Genomic DNA, 24269 nt, shown 5'->3' on the forward strand with positions numbered 1-24269 from the left:
TTACAAAGAGTGAAAATACCGTACATCCAATGTTTAACAAGCATATTATAGGCTTCTTCAATCTTGTGATCTAGAGTTGATCTGCATTGTATTTATTTATTGCATTCTTATTGTCTTCCCACGGTTTACAGCCAAACCATGCAAAAACTTGTCATAAAATGACATTTTATGACCCAAAAATGTCATAAATCCATAACATTAGGCCATGGTTGCGTAAATACCCAACTGGACATTGTAAATCAATTAGGACTGCTTCAACTTTAGAAACCTACAGGAATCTTAAGACCATCTGTTGGGTTTTCCAATTTTCAAAGGGTAGATTTTATAACGACAGTTTCGCCTACTTTTATCAGGACTATTTGCACTCACATTATTTAGGAAAAACTGAATTTAGGCTGGCTTACTCATTGCAGCTTGTATCTTAGCAACAGGCGACTGAATTTTCATTGGCTCTTCGTAGTTTTAAAATAGAAGGCACTTCTCATAAGATTACTGATCTGGAGATTATTCCAGGTATGAAAAATGTGAAAAGCTGTCAAACTAGCCAGTGCTTTAGGTTTAAGTTCTCCTTCACAACTCTTTGAAAATTTATCTTTTCAATAGATAAACGGTTGGTTGTACTTTTTCATCATCCTTTTTTTGCAGTTCTCTCCAATGCTTATTTTTTCTATTTTATTTATTAAATGTATTGGCTGCCCATCTCACCGCAAGGTAACGTTGAGTGGCTTATATATTATATTACCACAGTGTCATTATTATTGAGAATATTCATCTTCTCTTCTGGGTTTCCAGCTCAAATTTGAATGTTTGGATCAGATATTCTGTCTTCTGCTCTTACGTCGGAAAACAGGGTAAAATCGGTGGCAAAAATCAAGAATGGTGATGTTGCCATTGAAATATGGTCACTGCAGCAACAGATTGAAGACACTTTTAATTTGCTTTCTGTATCTTTGGTCCTTGTCAATACATGCCCATGGCTCTCCAAACTTGGCAACTTTAAGACTTGTGGACTTCAAGTCCCAGAATTCCTCAGCCAGTTTGGAGACCTCTGGGCTAATGCTGTATTGACAAGGACCAAAGATACATAAAGCAAAATTAAGAGTGTTTTTAATCTGTTGCTGCAGTGAACATATTTTAGCTGGCTGGGGAATTCTGGGAGTTGAAGTCCACAAGTCTTAAAACTGGCCAAGTTTGGAGACCCCCTGCACTAGCCAATTTTGGTCTTTCTGGTTTAATGAGTAAGGAGACTGCACTACTTCTATCACCTTTTTTAAATCTACAAAACAAGAAGCTCAGTCCAGCTGTAATCTTGCCTAGAAGAGACGACCGCCAGCCAAACAACAATACCCCAGTGATCCTCTTTCATTTGCAAAATAACATTTTTAGTGCATATTCTACAAGGCTGCCAAACCCACATTTGTTGAAATATTAAGTGATCTTGCTACAACCTCCTCTAAATCTCATGTACAGTACGATGCCAAATGTTTATAAAATACTAGCTGATAACCCGGCATTGCCAGGGTACTTATTTTATAGGGGGAAAATGTCTGGACTAAATGTTGGATGTCTAATGTTGGATTTTTCCCCTTACAAGAGAGCGCCCCTTGTGGAGTACTGGGAAGCCATTACCATGGCAACTCCACTGTGCTGTACAATAGAAGCCATTTTAGGGCAGTATAGTAGAAGGCATTTTAAGGCACAACAGGCTGTATCTTAACAGCACACACACACACACACACACACACACACACACACGGGATGTTAGGGGTGTCTTACCCACACAGTATTTTTTTCCAGAGAGTAAGTCATGTGTGTACCAAGTTTGGTTTTAATTGCTCTAGTTATGCTGGAACACACACACGCACGCACGATAGAGAGAGAGAGAGCGAAGAATAATTTTTCCAAGGACCAAGGCCCCTTCAGCTAGAATTTTGCTTCACAGGATAGCTAGCAAGATATTCTGAGCACTTGCAAACAGAAGGTGGAGTTCCACATCTCTGCCACCGGTGTACCCCTTCAATTAGTATTTGGAAACGCCTTCAAACAGGCCAAGATACTGAGGCTTCAAGACCAAACATTTTGACAGACCTTTTATCCATCAATTTACTTAACACTTTTTGAAAACAACTTTGATAAGAGCCCTGGTGGTGCAGTGGTTAGAATGCAGAACTGCAGGCTAACTCTGCTGACTGCCAGCAGTTCGAGCCTGACTGCCTGAAAGTTGACTCAGCCTTCCATCCTTCCCAGGTCAGTAAAATGAGGACACAGATTGTTGGGCTCAATATGTCAACTGTAGGCTGCTTAGAGAGGGCTGCAAAGCACTGTGAAGCGGTATACAAGTCTAAATGCTATTGCTATGACACTTACTGTACAGTACACATAGCACCTAAGGATCTTTGGGGGAAAATGTAAACATTATTTCTAATATACGATTTTTAAATTAAATTAAAATTGTTATTTCCTTCTTCCCCTAAAATGTCATATAGAACTGGCCAGTTATTCACTAATATCGTTGCCTGCAAACTGTTTAAAGGGATTGTGGGAGGAATGCAATACAATACTGTTTGGATTTACCAAGACACTTTTCCGAATGAAAAATACATTAGATTTTCTATATTTGAACAGCTATACAGTATTTCAAAAGCTGTCTCTTCCCAATGACTAATGAATTCAAGCTCCTTCCTTCCAAGCGTGTGATTGGAAAGACGATATTTTTAAAAGTTGTACTGTAATGATTTTCCATGTCAGCGCAAGCTGTTCTCCTTACTAACTCCCAATTAGTGGCCGGGAACAGCAAGAATTGATTGTAAGAATAGCTTTGCTGTAACAGGGTGAATCCAACCCAATGTGCAATTACATTACATGAGGGTTTAAAACAAATTAACGCTGTGGCTGGTGAGCAGAATTCAAAACCACCAAGTACTTGGTGACAAGGCTATAAATTTATTTATCCAGTCTTGTTAGAGTAATACACGGGAAGCTTTGTGTCTCTTCGTTTAGTCATCTGCAAGGTAAGGTAAAGGTAAAGGTTCTCCTCGCACATACGTGCTAGTCGTTCCTGACTCTAGGGGCGGTGCTCATCTCCATTTCAAAGCTGAAGAGCCAGCGCTGTCCGAAGACGTCTCCGTGGTCATGTGGCCGGCACGACTCAACTCCCGAAGCCGCACGGAACGCTGTTCCCTTCCCACCAAAGGTGGTTCCTATTTTTCTACTTGCATTTTTACATGCTTTCGAACTGCTAGGTTGGCAGAAGCGGGGACAAGTAATGGGAGCTCACTCCATTACGCGGCGCTAGGGATTCGAACCTCCGAACTGCCGACCTCTCTGAGCGACAAGCTCAGCGTCTTAGCCACTGAGCCACCACGTCCCGCAAGGTAGCTTTACTGAAATGTAATAATCATGTAGCAATCTTGTGGTTCAAAAGAGGATCTGATCACCCATCTTAATTTAAATCCGATATACTCATTACATTATCACAATCCTGTAACACCAATGGATTCAACAAAGGTACCGGACTCGTAATTTAAAAAAAATTTTTTTAAAAGAATTTCTACAAAAGCAGACTCATGAAATTGTTTTATTGGATTTTTATCACAGCAAATATACCTAACACCTCCTCTTATTTTCCCGACACTAACAACCCTGTGAGGCAGGTTGGACTGAGAAATAGTGACCTTTCTGATCAACCAGTTCAGTGTCTTAGCTACTGAGCCACCTAGTCAGGCAATGCTGATCTGGCACTCAAAGAAATCCAGTTTGACACCCCTGCTACAAGGTAATCATTTACTGTGTTATCTAACCGCCCTGCCCACTCCTTGCTGTAATATTTCCCAGCCCTGGGTCACTTTTATAGCATCTTTCAGGCCACAGAATATTTCACAACTCCTAGTTGGATTTCAAACAAAACATTGCAACACAGTTGAAAGCAACCCAGAAATTCACGACCAAAACTGAACTTTTACCTAAATCTGAGATTTTATTTGCTCCACCTGTTGGATTTCCGCCTTGAGCCTTGCCAATAAACAATCCGGAGCTTCACAAACAGGCAGAGTCCTCCTGGTTCATTCTTCTGGCACGGACATAAAACGTAGCACTTTGAAGCCCATTAGCGCTAAACCAGGCCCCACAAATTGATCACTCGTTTTGATGCAAAAGAATGGCATTTAAACAACGATTGACGGATTGCACGAAGTATCCTGCTTTCAACCCCCCATCTAAGAAACTTCTTTCTCAAAGAACTGAGGCCCATTTTAAGGAGGCTGAAATCTCCTCTGCAAAAAAATAAATAAATCAAAACTTGTTTGCAAAATGAAGTAACACAATGTACAATATTTACTAACAAAAAGATAATTGAGAGGCTAAGGTTGAATAGATCTGTACAGGAGAAGGAAAATGTCCTCTTTCCGTGTGGGTTTAGCCTCTTTCTTTTTTTTACAACAGGTCACCCAGGGGTGGGTTTCAACCGGTTCGCGGCGGTCCCTGCGAACCGGTTGGTCGGCGAACCCGGAAGTAAGTAACTTCCGGGAACGGCAAAGGGCCCACCTGCCCGCCCGCGCTCTTTACCCGGTTTTGACGAGTTCTGCGCTTCCACGCATGCGCAGGATGCATACAGCGCCTGCGCGATCCTCCAGGAGCAGCTGGAGCATCGCACAGACGCTAGTACGCATGTGTGCACCGCGCGCGTGCACGAGGACAACGCCGGCCCCATTCCAACTGAACCGGTTGGAACGGGGCGAGAAACCCACCCCTGAGGTCACCCTTCATCTTTCCTCAAGGAGGTTATTGTTGGAAGATCTACTCATGAACAACTATTTGCTGTTCAAACATTTAGATGCAGTAAACAGCTCAGAGCACAGCAGAAACAAAACAAGAAGGAAACGTTTTCAAGTATCCAGCATTATCTCTCTCTCACTCTCTATGTCATCTCTCCCCTCTCTCTATCTATCTGTCATCTTTCCTCCCTCTCTCTCTCTCTCCTCTCTCTCATATATCTCATCTCTCCCTCTCTCACTCTATTCATCCATCCATCTAAATGGCTATCTATCTATCTATCTATCTATCTATCTATCTATCTATCTATCTATCTATCTATCTACTATCATCATCTATCTATATCTACTCTCTCTCTACCCCCTCATCTCCTCTCTCCCTCTCTCTAGTCATCTCTCTCTCTTTATCTACTCTCTTTCCCTGTCCTTTCCTCCCCCTCTATCTATCATCTCTCTATATACTCTTTCTTTCCCTCCTTCCCTCCCTCCATCTGCCATCTCTATCTTTCTCTATGTATTCTCTCTCTTTCTCTCCCTATTTATCTCTCTCTCTCATCTGTTTGTCTATCTATCTGTCATCTCTGTCATTCTCTCCCTCTCTGTCTTTCCCTCTTTCCCTCTCTCCCTCCCTGTCATCTATCTGTCCTCTCTCTCCCTCCTCTGTCTCTCTCTGTCTCTCTATCTCTCTCTCCCTCCTATCTATCTCTCTCTCCCCTATCTCTCTCCTCCCTCCTCTTTCTCCTCTCATCTTCCTTCCTCTCACTAAATCCATCCATCTTCTCTCTTTCTCCATCCATGCTCCACCCATCCATCCATGCTCCACCCATCCATCCATCTCCTCTCTCTCTCTCTCTGAAAGTGGTTGTTGTTGTGCAGTGTATCTCTGTCTAATCCCGATGACTAAGGGATGAAACACTCCAGAGGAATCTCAGCCCATGTGGGGTTCATAGGGGAAGAATTTCTGCTCATTAAACTGACTTCTCAGCTCAACAACAGAAGCCAAAAGTATACAGAGCTTTGGCAATCATCCTACTTGGGTGCTAAGAGGATACAAACTATACTTGCTTTTGGTCAGGAATCGGTCTAGGAGAGTCCTCGACTTACAACCATTTGTTCAGTGACCATCTGAAGTTACAATGGCACTGAAAAAAACCGACTTGTGTTTTTCATAGTTACAACTGCTGCCCCGTCCTTGTGGTCATGTGATCAATATTTGGGCGCTTGGTAACTGACTCATAGTTATGACGGTTGCAGTGTCCCGATGTCACGCGATCCCTTTTTGCAACCTTCCAACGAGTAAAGAGAATGGGGAAGCCAGATTTACTTAACAAACCATGCCACTAACTTAACAACCGCAGGGATTCACTTAACAACATTAAAGGTCATAAACGGGGGGGGGACACAAAATTCACTAACAACTGCCTTGCTTAGCAGTGGAAAATTTTGGCTTCAATTGTGGTCATAAGTTGAGGACTACCTATATGTTTTTGGGATGCTGCAGCAGTCAGTTCATATATCACAGTAAAAAAAAAAAAACCACGATTTATAAGCAAGATATAACTCATTGTGTCTGCTGGTGGAAAAAAAAACCAGCGAAAGGCAGCCTGACCAGGTTTTAAAAGGATTTTGAGGAATCAGGTTTCTTGAACAGGAAAAAAAAATGTGATTCATATCACAGCTCATCAGTTTCCAGATGGGGAGGTTTGACATCTACTCAAATACGGCAGGTCAAGTTCTTAATTGAAATTGAAAATAGAACAGAATAGAATTCTTTATTGGCCAAGTGTGATTGGACACACAAGGAATTTGTCTTTGGTGCAGGTGCTCTCAGTGTGCATAAAAGTGCATATAAATATAACCTGGAGACTTCTCCAAGTCTGGCAAATGCAGTGTCGGCGGGGAATAAAAAAAAGATCACTGGGTGACCTAAGAGCAAAAGTATTCAACGGCATCATGGCTCTCACAATTTTCTCCTGAGTCAAGTTGTGATCTCATTTATGACAATGTCAACAGGAAATGGCATGAGGCTTATGAAAGAAGCATTACATTACCTCAAGAACTTTGTAACACAATGCTATGGAAGACAAATTGCTTTCGTGGTGATAATAACTTGGTCCTTAACAGCAATAAGGCCAAGGAGCTTATAGTGGACTATAGGAAGATCAGACGTCTAGCCTTTGTTTATCATATATATATATATATATATATATATATATATATATATTATATATATATATATATATATATATATATATGATATTTATGCTGATAAATAAATAAAGGGAGACTAGTATAGATCTATTTCAAGCTATTTAGCTCTCATCAGCTAGCCATACCCTTACTGGGATTTGAACCTGGGCTATATGGCATACTAGGCATACTAGGCAGAGATCTTAGCCATTAGGCCACAGGCTCTTTATCCGTTATCTATACTAGTCTCCCTTTATTTATTTATCAGCACAAATAAAAAACACATGTATGTATGTATGTATGTATGTTGTATATATATTATTTATATATATATATATATATATATATATATATATATATATATATATATTTTCTTGATAATGTGTTTTTCTTTTCCATTTTCATTTCGTACAGTCACATACAGGGCGGGGCATAACCTTTTCCTAGGGGGTCACAGCAACACTTGTAATAACAACACAAATAATTCATACACCATTCGAAAGCCCATCAAAAACTGAGTTTATTGACACGATTTAATAGTCAGTATGACCACCATTAGCCCTTCGAACAGCATTCAAACGAGGTGGATAAGAACACAACAAATCTTCAAACAGTTCCGTTCGATTTTCCAGATTTTTCAACACAGTTTCCAAATTCATTCTCAAAGTTTCAACCGAATATCGATTTTGACCTTGCTCCTGAATCATCAGAGCTTCCACTTCATCCTTAATTATGGCCCCAATGTTCTCTGCCGGATTGAGATCTGGCGAATTTCCCGGCCAGACGTCATTGCCCCAAAATTCGACATTGTTTTCCTTTAACAATTGCTGAGTCGCATTTGCACGCATGCAAGGAGCTTTGTCATGAAGAAAGACAGCCTCACCAACCACCAAGACATTGTCTGGATCACTGAGAAATGGAATGACATTCTCCAATAAAATTTTCTCACGGAAATAACTGCCATCCCAGGATTCCCCTTTATCCTTCAAACCCAATGCAGTTTCTTGGCTGTGAAAATGACGAAAATCCTGATGCAAGTCGGATTGCGAACGATTTGTCGATATCGTTCATGTTTGGCGATGTCGTCGACGTCTTTAGCCCAAATTCGATCGTTCTGGAAATTCAGTTTTCGAATGGCATAAACGAAGAATTCGTCAGATGGCGCCAAATGAAGAAAATCTTCCTCGGTCCATTCAGACAACCAATCGCACAACCAAAGCCGATCTTGAACGTGTGTTTGAGTTTTCAATGGTTTGCAAATGACGTGGAATGGCTTCAAACCTTCTCGTTCTCGATATCGGCCGATTGTCCTTTGATCAACTCGTTTTCCACGAATTTGAAGGATTTCTTGGGCCACTTTTCGGTTTCCTTTTCGTTGTTTGCGACTGCCAGTTGCAATGATGGCTTTGCTTTCTTGGGACAGTTGCAGAGGACGCCCTTCTCCAAATTTTGTGAAACATTCTTGGGCTGTTTTGTTCCAATTATCAGTAACCCAATCCGGATGACGTTTCAATTTGTTTGCAATCCATTTTCGATTGATAAACGTCGCTCCAGCATCGCGAGCCTCTCGAAAGGCAATGCATTTTATTCTGTCAATGATCCTTTGTTCTTCCGAATCGAATTTTCCAGCCATTCTTAAAGCAAATTTAACATTTAATAGCTCATTGAATTCAGTTTTTTATGGGCTTTAAAATGAGGTGTCGCGGAAGTTGTAAACTGCTGTCGATCTTGCTGTGACCCCCTAGGAAAAGGTTATGCCCCGCCCTGTATATACTGTGCATAACCGGGGCCATATAACATTAAACAATAAACACAGCCATTCCTCTTGTCAACAATACCCCCCAAAATACAAACCCAATGTACCACTTCGATCCTCCATACACCCTTTCTTTCGCCCCCCTCCAACTTTCCTTCTTCCCTCCAACATTCCCCTCTACCCTACTTCCCCTCCCCCTCTATCAGTACACTCCCTTCCTTCTCACCCTCCCTCCCGTCCTCTCTCCCCCCTCTACCCCTCTTTCTTTTAGCCCTCTACTCCTCCCTTCAGTGTATTCTACTATCTATTAATATATTCAGCTTTTCCTATTTTTACAGTGAAATTAAAGAGCAACAGTATACAAGTGCAATCGCGTTACTATAAAATCTAACACATACTATATATCCCCCCTCCCCCCTCCCCCCCACCTCCCTTCCCCCCCCCGACTTCCCAGAGCCCGTACACGGTATAGGTTTTTAACAAATACAACAAATTGTATTTGTTTATCAATGGAGACCGAATGGAGCAAGTGGCCAGTTTTAAGTTTCTGTGTGTTATCATAAAAGAGGACCGGACCTGGGGCAACTCACATTGCAGCCCTGGTCAAAAGGGCCCAGCAGAGATTATACTACCTGAGACTTCTCAGGAAACAACAACTGAAGGAAAAACTGCTGGTGACCTTCTACCGCTGCACCATAGAGAGTATTTTAATTTACTGCTCCTGTGTCTGGTTTGCCAATTGGACAGTGGCAGATAGGACAGCGCTCCAGAGGGTCAACGTCATTGCCCAGAGGATCATGGGTTGCCCCCTCCCCTCCTTGGAAGAGCTTGATAGCCCCCGCTGCCTTAAGAAAGTTCAAAACATCCTTAGAGATCCATCTCATCCTGGGCTCCCTTTTTTGAACTATTACCATCTGGCAGACGGTACAGGACAATAAAAACAAGGACAAATAGGCTGAAAAAACAGATTCTGCCCAGTTCGGTGAACTCCCCTGACTGGCCACGCCCACCCCTCTCCTCCCAGGAGTTTCCACGCATCCTGTTCATCATGCCAGGTAAGTGCACGGCCCGCATGAAGTTTCAGGGATGGGGGGGGGGGGGAAACGGGCCTACCGGATGTTCTGGAAGCCCGGAAACGGGCCTATTTCTGGCCTCCGGAGTCTGGGGGAAGCAGTTTTCGTCTTCCCGGAGACCCAAGGAAAGACTCCGGAGTCTGGGGAGGGCGAAAAACACTGCCCCACCCATACCGTGGTGCAGGAGCCGAGTAAGCCACGCCCACCATGGCCATGCTCACCCAGCAATGGAGCATAGAAACCCACTGCTGCAAATACCACTTTATAATGCCTTGGTAAGGCCACACTTGGAATACTGCATTCAGTTTTGGTTGTCATGATGTAGAAAAGATGTGGAGACTCTAGAAAGAGTGCAGAGAAGAGCAACCAAGATGATTAGGGACTGGAGACCAAAACATATGAAGAACGGTTGCAGGAACTGGGTATGTCTAGTTTAATGGAAAGAAGGACTAGGGGAGACAGGATAGCAGTCTTCCAATATCTCATAGACAGTCCAGCTATCCATCTCTCAGCCTGGAGGGTAAAATTATACGTCCCTCAGACAGGGTTCGCAATTTGGGAGTCCTCCTGGATCCGCAGCTGACTCTAGAACATCATTTGTCGGCTGTGACCAGGGGGGCCTTTGCCCAGGTTCGCCTGGTGCACCAATTGCGACCCTACCTGGACCGGGAGGCCCTTCAGATAGTCACTCACACCCTCATCACCTCAAGACTGGACTACTATAACACGCTCTACATGGGGCTGCCTTTGAAGAGTGTTTGAAGACTTCAGCTTGTCCAGAACACAGCCGCGTGAGCGATTCTGGGTACACCCCGGTACACCCACGTCACACCTATCCTCCGCAAGCTGCACTGGCTGCCTATTGGTCTCCAGACACGCTTCAAGGTGCTAGTTATTACTTTTAAAGCCCTACATGGTATTGGACCTGGTTACTTGAGAGACCGCCTCCTGCCAATTACCTCCCAAAGACCTATTAGATCCCACAGACTAGGCCTCCTCCGAATTCCATCTGCCAGTCAATGTCGGCTGGCAACTCCCCGGGGGAGGGCCTTCTCTGTGGCTGCTCCGGCCCTCTGGAACGATCTCCCTGTTGAGATCTGGACCCTTACCACCCTTCCGGCCTTCCGCAAAGCAACTAAGACCTGGCTGTTCTGGCAGGCCTGGGGCTGAATTTTCCAGCCCCATCTGGGGTTACGACTGTTGCTCTATTTTAAATTGTCTTTTTTATTTTTATTTTGTATTTTGAGTCTCTCGGGAATAGGGCGGCATACAAATTAAATAAAACCTCAAACCTCAAACCTCAGGGGTTGCCACAAAAAGGAGTCAAACTATTCTCCAAAGCACCTGAAGGCAGGACAAGAAGCAATGGGTGGAAACTAATCAAGGAGAGAAACAACTTAGAACTGAGGAGAAATTTCCTGACAGTGAGAACAATTAATCAGTGGAACAACTTGCCTCCAGAAGTTGTGAATGCCCCAACACTGGAAGTCTTTAAGAAGATGTTGGATAGCCATTTGTCTGGAACGGTATAGGGTTTCCTGCCTAAGCAGGGGTTGGAATAGAAGACCTCCAAGGTCCCTTCCAACTTTGCTATTGTATTATAAAGCCCACCCCTGAGTTAGACCTTCAGTGAACAGAGTCATTGTGTGTGTCGTTAAGCATTATTGTTTACCTAAGGCCTAGTTTGAATGTGTGGCTGGAAAGTCCTCCTTTCCTGCCGTTGAAGGGAAAGCTAGTTAAATGTAAGCTATGATTTCACAATGCACATGCAGAGAAGACGTTACAAAAACATGGCTTATAAACAGCTATCTCATTTTGGATTAGCGATTTTCTGGCCTGTCACTGTAGAAAGCAACACCCATAAACCACAAGGTACTTACAACAGCTCATTTAGTGACTATTCAGAGTTACAGTGGCAATGGAAAAAAGTGACTTCTGACCATTTTTCACAGTTATGACCATGATCAGAATTCAGATGCTTGGCAACCGGTTCATACTGACGACATTTGCTGTGTCCGAAGATCACGTGGTCCCCTTTGGTGACCTTCTCACAAGCCAAGTTGATGGGGGAGCCTGATTCACTTAACAACCAGGTTACTAACTTCATTCACCACAGCAATTCACTTAGCAACTGTGGCCAGAAAGGTCATAAAATGGGGCAAACTCCATGAACAAAAGCATCGCTTAGCAACATAAATTCTGGCCTTCAATTGTGCTCATAAGTCAAGGAGTACTTGCACCTTAAGGTAGAAATGTCCCATAGGGTTTTTTTCCAAAGGGCAACTGGACATTCTTGGTTGGTATCCCCCCCTTTTAACACCTTACTTCTCATCCAAGAAGCTTCTTCAATTCTTAAAAGTATTGTTTTCAAATTTAAAAAAAAAATAAAGAAGTCCAGCTGCCTTTTGGAAAAAGCACCTTTGGGACAACCATGACCCACAAGACTGAGAATCTCCATAATGGCAGCATGAGACTCTTGTCAGCATAAAGGGAAAGGTTCCCCTTGCACATATGTGCTAGTCGTTCCCGACTCTAGGGGGTGATGCTCATCTCCATTTCAAGGCCAAAGAGCCAGGGTTATCTGAAGACGTCTCCGTCGTCATGGGGCCGGCATGACTCAACACCGAAGGCGCACGGAACGCTGTTCCCTTCCCACCAAAGGCGGTTCCTATTTTTCCACTTGCATTTTTACGTGCTTTCGAACTGCTAGGTTGGCAGAAGCTGGGACAAGTTAACAGGAGCTCACCCCATTATTTAGTATTTTTTTTAGTATTTTATTAGGATTTATAGGCCGCCCTTTTCCCTGATTATGCGGCGCTAGGGATGTGAACCGCCAATCTTTCTGATCGACAAGCTTAGCATCTTAGGCACTAAGCCACCGCATCCCTCCTTTTATCTTGTCAGCATATCAGTTCCTAAATCCTGCAACACACCCTTTCTCTTCTGAACTGAGAAAAGCCAACACAAAATGGTTTTGAGTAGTGGGTCTCCGTTTTGTCACTTTCAGCATGGCTTTCAAAGCCAATTTTTCAGTTTTTTTTCTCCCCAGCGGGGCTTAGATTTATTTATTCTGCCACCTCCTCTAATGTATTTATGGCCTTCCTAGCAGCTGTACTATTGGTGTTGTAATTTTGCTTTTGTTTGGTTTTCATTTCGTGAGAAATACTTTGCACAAACAAATAAGTTACCGCAAGCTATCTTCAGTTGGCCTCTGCTTGGAAACATGTGGATAAATTAATAAAAGAACCTTTATAAATGTAAGCCCAGAAATATGATTAGAGCCAAAGCTTTAATAGAACACTAAACACTGTACCACCTCCACCAATTTTTAAATTTCAATATTTGGCTTTTATCCTTTGGCATTTGGCTGAAGTCTACAGCCCACCGGTGCCTTATCTGGCTTTGCAAAATAATAATACTGCAAATGACTACAGATGAATAGCAATGTGGTGTTGAAATAAAGCTTTAAATACAAAGTTAAAAAGAAAAGGATTAAACTTTTAGAAGCTACTACCCCATAGAGCAGGGGTCCCCAACCTTTTGGATCTCAGGGACCACTAAATTCATAATTTAAAATCCCCTGCGGACCACTAATATGATCTGCCTAATGACCAGCTGGGTGGGTGTGGCTAGGTTGTCATGTGACTGGGTGGGTGTGGCCAACTTGATGTCACTCACTCCGAGGGGCGCTTCGCAGCCTCTACACGCTGCTCCCCTCCCAGGCATTCCTCGCCTGCCCGCCTGGGCTCCTTAGGGCCCCAACAGGAATCAGTTGCTGGAGCTAAGCAGCCACCGTGAGAAAGAATTGGCAAAACAGCTCAGTTCAAACTGGATCTGACCGAGAAGGAGACTCAGCAGAAGCACCTCACTGAGGACTACGAGCATAGGCTTTCCAAGCAGAGGGAAGACCTGCAGAAATGCAAGGCCAGGGACCGGCGCCTGGAGGATCACTGAGCTGAGATGGTCAGCCAGTTCCAGGCCACGATGCAGTCCCACTGGAATAAGGCCCTCTGGCTCTTCACCACCAGTGGCTCTTCCCTCCAGCCTTCGCCCAAAGCCCCTCACCAGGAGGCAGAAGCAGATCCCAAGTCGGAATTTCTGACCCCCTCCGACCCCCACAAAAAGACCCCGAAAGGGGAGACTCTTTGCAGCAACACAAACGTTCATTGCATATTTTCGTCCCAGGGACCGTAGTTTGAGGACCCCTGATTTAGTGCAATATAAAAAATGCAAATAATTTTTCTGCAGACCCCCAAAATTTTCTTGCGTCCACGAAACACCAGTTGGGAACTGCTGCCATAGAGCCTGAAATTCTTGCTTTCTGAACCTGGAGATCACCCATTCGAATGTCACTCTGCCATAGCCTCCTTAAAATGGCTTCTCACTATTAACCTGGCTCATTTTTTAACCCCCCATCTACCATATGGAAGTTAACAGTACCGACCCATCCCGTGATACCAGGGCAATGTGGAACTGACGTTTTGGCTGGGTGTCTTACCATCTCGGCTGAATTTCACAAGGCTGTTCTGAGGAACAAAGGCATGACAACATCCTGAGCTCTATCAAGAAATTAGTTGAAGCATAATGTATAGGAGTTTGTTCAGTGCTACGTAACGACGATAATGCCAATAGACCAGGATTCCTACGGTAATGACAAGTATTGGGTTCTACTCTTCTGGAAAAAAATCCCAGGATCCCATTTTAGGCTCTACAACATTGAAATTTTAACATAATCTTCACCTCTTTTTCTTTGTCAAGAACTTATTTTTGTCCTTAAAAAAATAAAAATAAACCCTAACTATCCTTTCTGCTATGGCAAATCTAGACAGCCTACTAAAAAGCAAAGATGTCACCCTGCCAACAAAAGTGTGTCTAGTCAAGGCGATGGTTTTCCCAGTTGCAATGGATGGCTGCGAAAGTTGGACCATAAGAAAGGCTGAGTGCCAAAGAATGGAGGCCTTTGAACTCTGGTGCTGGAGAAGACTCCTGCGAGTCCCTTGGACTGCAAGGCCATCCAACCGGTCAGTCCTAGAGGAGATCAACCCTGACTGCTCTTTAGAAGGCCAGATCCTGAAGAGGAAACTCAAAGACTTTGGCCACCTAATGAGAAGGAAGAAGGACTCCCTGGAGAAGAGCCTCATGCTGGGAACGATGGAGGGCAAAAGAAGAAGGGGACGACAGAGAATGAGGTGGCTGGATGGAGCCACTGAAGCTCCATCCAGCTGAATGGACTCCAGAGGATGTAGAAGACAGGAAGGCCTGGAGGACCGTCGTCCATGGTGTCGCGTATGGGTCAGACACAACTTCGCAATCAACAACAATCCTTTCTAGCTTGAGAAAGAATTAAAAAAGTGCCAAATTCACAGGCAGGGAAGTTTGAGAGAGGCTATCCTCCTCGGTATGGAGTCAATTCTTTGGTGATCACTTTGTTTTTGATTATCAACATGGCCGTAAAATTAACATGCCCGTAAATATTATATTTATAGAACATAAGGTTTCAGAGGTCTTGGATGACTTTTAATCTACCTTGCTGCTCAGGGAAGAAATCCTGGTATCATCCTAAGGCAAGTAGTTGTCCAATCTTTTCTTGAAAGCCTCCAGGGATGGAAAACCACATCACTAGGAAGGCAAGCTAAACTGTTCAATTGCTTCATTGCTCTGATGGCCAAGAAATTCCCCCTTATTCCAAGTTTGACTCCTCCCTTTGTTAAGTTTCCATCGATTTTTACTCCTAGCCTCTGGTAAATAAATCACACTCTCTTCCCTGCGTCTCAAATATCAGAAGATGGTTATCGTGCCTTCTTTCCTCCTTTCTTTTTCAGGTTAAACATGCCTAATGCAGCTCATGGAGGAACAATTCATTCCCATGTTCTCAACACTGTACCTTTAAGAATGCAGGACAAAATGCGCCGGTCTATTTGAAAGCTATAGCACATGGCTAGTTTAGGTTTAGTCTATAGCAGGGGGTGTCAAAAAACCAGGCTCCCGAGCTCCATTTTAGGCTTCCACGGCCTCCTCAACCCTCTGCCAGTGAAGACAGAGCTTGGGGAAGGGCCACATACGCCCCGCCCAAGCTCCAGTTTTGCTGGCAGAGCACTTGGGCGACCACAGGTGCTCCCCCTGAAACAGGAGTGACGCCAAGCAGTCACGCCCCCCACCCCCCCAGCCACACTCACACAGCACCCGAGGTCAAACACAACACTGATGCTGGCCCCAAAATATTTACAGACCCCCCTCGCATCCTGGACATAAATTGTTTCAACTCCTATCCTAGAGCACTGCACACCAAGACAACTAGGACATAATTACTGCCAATTACCTCCACTAGACCGATTAGATCCCACAGATTAGGCCTCCTCCGAATCCCATCCGCCGGCCAGTGTCGACTGGTGACTACCCAGAGGAGAGCCTTCTCTGTGGCCTGCTCCGACCCTCTGGAACGAACTCCCCGTGGAGATTCGAACCCTCACCACCCTCCAGCCTTCCGCAAAGCCCTCAAATCCTGGTTGTTCCGACAGGGCCTGGGGCTAAAGAGCTGTTTGCCCCCGTCTCGAATGGTATGACTGTTGTGAGTTTTTAAATTTATATTGTTATGTGTTGTTGTTTTAAATCTTTTGTCTGTATTCCCCTCCCCGGTTCGAGTTGTGAGCCGCCCTGAACCCCTTCGGGGGAAAAGAGCAGCATATAAATTTAATAAATTGAATTGAATTGAATTGAATAAGGACAGTTTTTTCCCATCACTCTGCTAAACAATAATTCCCTCACAACTGTCAAACTATTCACAAAGGCTGCATTACTATTAGTCTTCTCATCGTTCCTATCACCCATCTCCTCCCACTTATGAGTGCACTTTGTTGTTTGTATCCTTATGGTTTATTGATATTGTTTCCTGAATTGCTTATTTGTAGCCTATGACTATCATTAAGTGTTGTACCTTATGATTCTTAACGAATATCTTTTATATACACTGAGAGCATCTGCACCAAAAAGAAATTCCTTGTGTGTCCAATTGCACTTGGCCAATAAAGAATTTTATTCTATTCTATTCTTTCCTAATTTCATTCTATTCTATTCTCAATGAAATCGAGTCTATAGTCTGTCAGAATAGCCAGACCCTTCTCATAAGATCGACTCCCAAGAGATCTTTCTTCAATTAGAATGAGAAAAGATTTTGTTTATTATACATGCCTTAAAAGTATTTTTTAAACTATACTTGCCTTTTGTCTTTGCTCTTAGTACAGTATTTGTCTTTATAGGGGTGGGGGGAAAGAACTGTCAGATAAATGATGAAGGTAGAGAGTAGTTTTCTCCTCTAGACTCAAGCCAAGCAAATAGCATGATTCTCTTTCACCTTGCAACATAAAGGAACCATGAGAATGAATTTGTATGACTCAAATTGTGCAAAGGAACAGGAAATGCTGCGGCGACCAACAATTTTCAAAAATTAACAAGAAGGCAACAGGCTTTGGTGTGCTTGGAAAGAAAACTAAACGCAGACCCTTACAAATCTTATTTAAGGAAAAATATGAAAAAGCAATGTTACTTGACCACTCAGAGGTAACACTGTAACTGTAGCCAAATTTTTAAAGTATAAAATATTTCTTTGGCATTGTTAGATGACTTAATGAACGATGCAGCAGCCTTACTTCCTGGATAGTTTGTCCATTATTGCTAATTCTTCATTCATGCCTTTATTGAATCCTCATCTCAAATATGTACTGGCTATTGTTTTCTAACTTATAAAGGGGAAAAAATTATTGTTAGAAAGATATACAAAGAAAAGATGGCCTCCTTTAGATCAAACTTGCAACTTTTATGCCCAGACTACAGAGCTGTGAGAATTCACAGTTAATTGCATTGCAGGCCAGATGGATATAAGAAGAGTATTAATTTTGCATAGCATTTTACACAGCAATAACCCCAGGAAAAAATAGCATTTTCTTAATGGGAATGATGCATTCAATTTTCAGACAAGGTAGAGTGGCACATAACTTCTCTTGAGATCATTTGGAATCTCAAGCAACCTTGCCATCTGGTAGCTCAAGCCAGCTTTTAAAATCCTATGATACCTATAGCTGAACTATAGTAACAATGAAAACTGAACATCTCATGTTAAGTTTGTAGCTAAAGTTACATTGATGTAACAAATCACCCAGGGAAATACTTTGAATAATCTGAAAAGATACACAAATATTTATTATCTAGCTTATCTATATTTAATGCCACAACACCCAGATGTATCGCTTTCATGATGTAACAACTGTAGAAAACGTAACTAATTTTTGTGCTACTGCAAGTGACACCATATATTTTTTTTACAATTCTTATTGGCAGAAAAATATAGTGGTTTTCTTTTTTTAAATGCTAATGAAATTCATCCTTCCTGGATCTGAGATGGCACAAAACAGTTTTCTCAGATGTGGGCAATCAAAACTAATAGTCATTTGGAGGTTCTGAAAACCTGTAAATAAGATTTTTTTTCCCTTGAATTTTGAATTCTCACTGAATTCATCTTGGACTTGGCATGTTGATTTGATCTGCCAAGCTCTGAAGGCAGCATGGAATTCCTGATCTCAAATTTTCAGATAGGTTTTATTTTTAAAAAAAAGAGAAAATGCCATTAAATTGAAAAACTTGAGGCTTATCAAAAGGTACTGGATATGATACAGATTGCAGCAGTTTTACAAATGCATGCAGTGGGACTTCCCCCAAAGGTCCTACCCACTCTATGAAACATCCTTTCTTTAACCATAGCCAGTTTTATGACACCAGCTTGACTAGAAAGAAAATGAGCCACAAAGCCCCCTCCAACTATCCAAGTTTCTTTGTTAAGCAGAGCCTCTGAATCTGTTCCTTCCACGGACAGCCCAAATGCAGGAACTCAGGACTGTTATCTAATGATGGCATCTATCATTGCATGTACTATGTGCTGTGCAACATATATGATGTTGCACAAGCCCAATCACTAGCAAAGCAAAGCTTAGAGGGATCATTATTTTGGCATAGGAGAAACTAAGCAAATACCCCCCCTCCTCCTTTGGGTCCGGTGCCCCCCTTCCACATCCCGAATATCTGCCACGAGGATATAACCACCCAGGAAATTCACAAAGCTGCGAGGATGCAGGAAACCGAAACCATTTTTACCCATTCTTCTTTTGCAACCTATTTTTCACTCCTGACCCTGCATTGGAAGCAAAGCCGGGATCCTTTCCAACTCACCATGGTTTGATGGGAAGTGTCCATCCAAGATTAGCGAGATCCCCCGGGGTTCCTCGGATGGGGATTTTTTTGGGGGGGAGGTGGGGGAGGTTTGGACCCAGCTCAGGTCATGGTTTCTCGGGAGGACTTCTTCCTCCATGAGGAAGGAAGAAGAATTAAAAAATAATAAAAGGCCCCTTGAAGAAGCTACCTTTTCCCCTAGCCTGGGGGCTTCAGGGACCCATCAAAACAGGCGCAAGCAGCAGCCAGGAAAAAAAAAAGAAATAATAGGGGTTTATTTATTTAAAAAGCCTCAACTTGGCCCAAGGTTTCATTTTAAAAGGAGCCCATGCAATAAAATAAAGAAGGGGGGTGGGTGGGAAGGGGGTCAGCCTATAGGGGGGCTCCTCCCATGGGGGGCAGGGGCCTCCAATAAGAGGGGGTCTTGGAGGGGGCAGAATAGCGGGATTTAATGGGGAGGGGCTTCTGCTTGAAGTGGGGGGGGTTTACCTGTCTTCTGGGGTAGAGGGTGGGATTGGCCTAATGGGGTGGGTGGGTGGGGGTCTCTCCTCGCTAGCCCCCTCCTGCTCCTCCTCCTTCTTCCTCGCAGCCCCTGCCTTGGCAACCGCCCCCAAATCCGGACTTCCGCCTCTCCTTCGTCTTCCTCTCCGGTGGCGGTGGTGGTGGGGAAATGGCCCGCCCACGGCCCGCCCCCTCCGCGGGCTCGCCCTCCCTTGCTTTCCGCTCGCACTGCCTGACTTCCGGAATCCAACCGCACCGGAAACGACCCACTCAAGCCGGCCTCCCCGCGGGTGCACGGCCGGGCTCCTCTCTCTTTCTTTCTCTCTCTCTGCCGGAAGTGGCGGGGGCGCGCAGGGAAAAGAGGCCGCGCGGAGAAAGAGGCCGCGCGGGCGCGCTTAACGCTCGCTCGCGAGACGAAGCCCCGCCCCCAACGCTCTCTCTCTCTCTCTCTCTCTCTCTCTCTCTCTCTCTCACACACACACACAAACCACACCCCCTCCCTCCAGTGGGCATGCGTAGTGGGATCCACATTCTTCCCGCCAAAATAGGGAGCGGGTTTTTTTTTCACCTTGAAGCCTCGACTTAATCGAGAGCTGTAATAAAAGAATAATAAAAATGACACATCGTTTAAAATTAATAAAATTAATAAACACATTTATCCATTTATTTAATAAATAGGATTATTCAATGTATTTATTGATTAAATCAAAAGATTTAATTAATATGTCTAAGATTAAAATAAAGTGATGAAATTAATAAATAAATTTATCCATTTATTTAATAAATATAATTATTCAGTGAATTCCTTGATTGAATAAAATGACATTTAATTACAATGTCTTAAGATTATTAATTACATGTAAAATATGATCAGAACTAAAATTAGTTAAAACAATTTAAATATGACACATTTTAAAATAAAGTGATAAAATTAATAAATTTATCCATTTATTTAATAAATAGAATTATTCAATGTATTCATTGATTAAATCAAATGACATTTAATTAAAATGTCTGATTAAAATAAAGTGATAACATTAATAAATAAATGCATCCATTTATTTAATAAATAGAATTATTCAATGTATTCCTTGATTAAATAAACAGGCATATTTAATTAAAATGTCTTAAGATGATTAATTAAATGTAAAATATGATCAGGACTAAAATTACTTAAATAAAATATTAATAGCTTCAGTTTAATTAACATTACAGTATTATTAAATAATTAATTTTTACATTGCACCTACTGTTAGACTACAAATTTAAATATGTTAAGTAATATCTTACCAAGACTAAAATTGAAATATTGATTAAAATATTAAATAAATCTTAATATTACAGTGTTACTAAGTATGTTAACTAAAATATTGATTAAAATTTAATAAAATATTAAAATGATAATTTATTATTTGTTTCAATATGTTTGCATAATGAATTTAATATTTAAAATGTTATCAAAACTATAAACATTAAAATATTGAGAAATTAATTAAAAATTAGCTTGAATTGAATGGAAAACTGGGATGTCAAGCAAATAAATAAACAATAAACGAACAAATAAATAAATAAAACTTCTCTAATGGGTTTTACTGGTAGTCCTCTCTTAATGTCCCTCATTACGGCTGGCAACTCTGTCATTAAGCAGTATATTTACAATGAACAAATAAATAATAAACATGCACTAAAATTACTGCAGAAATTTAGACATTAAAAAAGCAGGATCTTGTAAATAATCTTCATGTTTTTATAAATATCCGCCCTTATGTTTGTGGAAAATTCAACTCGTCTATCTGTGCAAAAGGCTGAAAAAACTTTTCAGCTGACCTAGAAGACCTTTTTTAAAGCCTGTACTATTTTTATTTGTTGATTAATTAATTTATTAAATATGTATGTTGTTCATCTCACCACCAAGCAACCCTTTTACAATGCACCTTGCTTTACTTAGACTAGAAGATAAATCTGACCAAAACCAAATTCACAAACCTTCCTTTTTTGGGTCAAGTTTTTTATTTTATATTGTTTATACATATCAATGTGTGAATGATGTGATATCTGAGTATCATACTTTTCAATACAGATAGACATGGTATTATTACTCATAATTATTATATTTCATTTTCATTATTTCATATTATATACCCATATCTTTTATTACTGCTCTTCAGTTCTAAACCTTCTTCTTATTCTTTCATATACCTTAATATATACATATACTATATTTCCCCTCTTATTTCTATCTCTATTTTAACTCCCCCCTCCTTCACTATTATGTTTCCTATCACTATTCCAATCCTCTAATCCATATAATTCTTCTATTAATACACATGCTTACATTAAAATATATTCATACTTCCTAATTTCACCCTCAATGACACATAGAAAGACAAAACCTGTTACCCAGAGGTTGGTCCACTAGCTACTAAAACAGCAATTCAAATATACAGATAAGCAGATATAATCCAAGGATTATGTGAAATCATAGTTTGCCCCTGGCAAATGCAGTATAAAGAAACTGGAGGAGGATGTCGCCATGAACTGGTTTCGATTTGCAGTTGAAAAATGATACAGATGTTGATTTCACAGGAATTGCTAGGGCTAAATCTTTGCATCCATTCCCCAAGGCAACTTGAAGAATAACTGTGCCACGAAGAGTGGGAGAGAAATTTAGCATATTGTTAAGGAGGTGGCCGTGACGGCAGGACTTTGCAGTTTTGCAAGCATGAAAATGTCATCAATTTCCCAGATGGAGAAGAACATCCTGTGCTGAACACAGAGATTGCATCAGATTGCACCTCTCTTATTTTTTCCATTTTTTTTTAATGCTGAGACACAGTTGGAATCCTAAGGCTGCAAAAGTTTAGTAAAATGACTGAAATTCAAGAGAGAGAGAGAAAAAAAATACTACTTAACACGAAGTCAGACTTTTGGAATGTTTGAGAGACTGTGATTCTCTGAGATTCCAAAGAGGAAAATAGCAAAGCAGATGATAGAAAAAAAATGGGGCAGCCACAAACTTAAGTGAATTGGGTTTTGAGTATGGCTATCAGATCTAAGGGAGCCCGTTTGGTGTAGTAGTTAAACATACAGAGGGATGCGGTGGCTCAGTGGCTAAGACGCTGAGCTTGTCGATCAGAAAGTCAGCAGTTTGGCAGTTTGAATCCATAGTGCCGCGTAACAGAGTGAGCTCCCGTTATGTGTCCCAGCTTCTGCCAACCTAGCAGTTCGAAAGCATGTAAAAATGCAGGTGGAAAAATAGGAGCCACCTTTTGTGGGAAGGTAACAGTGTTTCATGTGCCTTCAGCATTTAGTCATGCTGGCCACATGACCACGGAGACGTCTTTGGACAGTGCTGGCTCTTTGGCTTTGAAACGGAGATGAGCACCGCCCCCTAGAGTCAGGAACAACTAGCACATATGCGCGAGGGGAACCTTTATCTTTAAACATACAGAATATAGAATAACCGAGTTGGAAGGGACCTTGGGTGTATTCTAATCCAACTTCCTGCTCAAGCAGGAGATCCTATACCATCCCGGAAGAGATGACTATCCATCTCTTCTTAAAAACCTCCAGTGATGGAGCACCAGTGGTGGGATTCAGCCAGTTTGCACCTATTCGGGAGAACCGGTTCTTAACTTTCTAAGAGGTTCAGAGAACCGGTTGTTGGAAGAAATCTTCTTTTGGTTTTTTTCTGCTTTATAGGGCTAATCCTGTAAGGAAGGCAGGAAGGAAACATTCTGATGTTGTTTCTAGCCTAATCTTTATTGCCCTGCTTACAGAAACTGCCTCTCCGGTTAACCCTTATCACATTGTAACAGCTAAGGCAAAGTGCCCATCAACCTGAATAATGTTGAGTTAACCATGCCCACACAGTCACATGACCACTAAACCCCGCCTACCCACCTGGTCATTAGGACAGAGAACCGGTTGTTAAATTATTTGAATCCCACCACTGTGGAGCACCCATGCCTTTTGGGGGCAAACTGTTCCACTGATTAATTGTACTCACTGTCAAGAAATTTCTACTTATTGGATTAGAAACTAAGACTGAGTTCTATAAGTAATCCTTGACTTAACAACTGTAATGGAGCCTATAACTGTCAATAAATCATGATGGTCTTAGGTTGAGGCACCCATGTAAGTGATCTTATTTTGTGATTTTTATTTGTGACAGTCGTAAAGCGAGTCCATTTATTCCACTGGAAACCACCAATCGTGATTGTCAAACATCATATGACTATGGAACGATGCAACTTCCCCTCACATGTTCTTGTTCCTGCAATCAGCAGAGGTGAAGACTGACTCCATTGACTGTAACAACAACGAACAAGATGACCACAGGATGGAAGCAGTTTTCTGTGTCTCTTTACTGCCATCTAATGGTACACTGATATTTTGCAGTAATCCATATTCTTGAGCTTTTTTCCTCAACTGCTGCATAGTACTCCTGAAAAAGATGAGATTTTCTATCCGATTTTCAGCTTCTGAGCCATTATCTCATTTGCAAAAGCTCCTGGTATAAATTTAAAGCATTTTTATAACGATTCTCTCCAAATTGCATGTTGCAGAACTTCAAGTGGATCCATTGGAATCCAATCAAGCGAGTCATGGTGCTAAGAATAGGATTCAGAAAAAGCATCCAAGAGGATCAAAGAGGATCAAAGAGGATCATTCTGGCTTGGCAATTAAAGACGATTTTGTAATGAAAAAGGATTATATTTTTTATAAACCCTGATGCCTAAGTAGTCCAATCTTTAAAAG

The 24269-nt window shown here is 42.0% G+C and overlaps 1 protein-coding gene across 1 annotated transcript in view; it reads right to left on the bottom strand.

The window, feature by feature from the left end:
• XPO6 (exportin 6) overlaps positions 1 to 19706 on the bottom strand; it is a 75414-nt gene extending 55708 nt beyond the window's left edge. Inside the window, 1 exon segment of the mRNA XM_032230646.1 lies at positions 19008 to 19706. Within this exon segment, the coding sequence (XP_032086537.1) occupies positions 19008 to 19031 (24 nt within the window). The 5' untranslated portion in view covers positions 19032 to 19706.
• Positions 19707 to 24269: the final 4563 nt, after the last annotated feature.

Source organism: Thamnophis elegans, chromosome 14, assembly GCF_009769535.1.
Source record: "Thamnophis elegans isolate rThaEle1 chromosome 14, rThaEle1.pri, whole genome shotgun sequence".
NCBI classification, from domain to species: domain Eukaryota; kingdom Metazoa; phylum Chordata; class Lepidosauria; order Squamata; family Colubridae; genus Thamnophis; species Thamnophis elegans.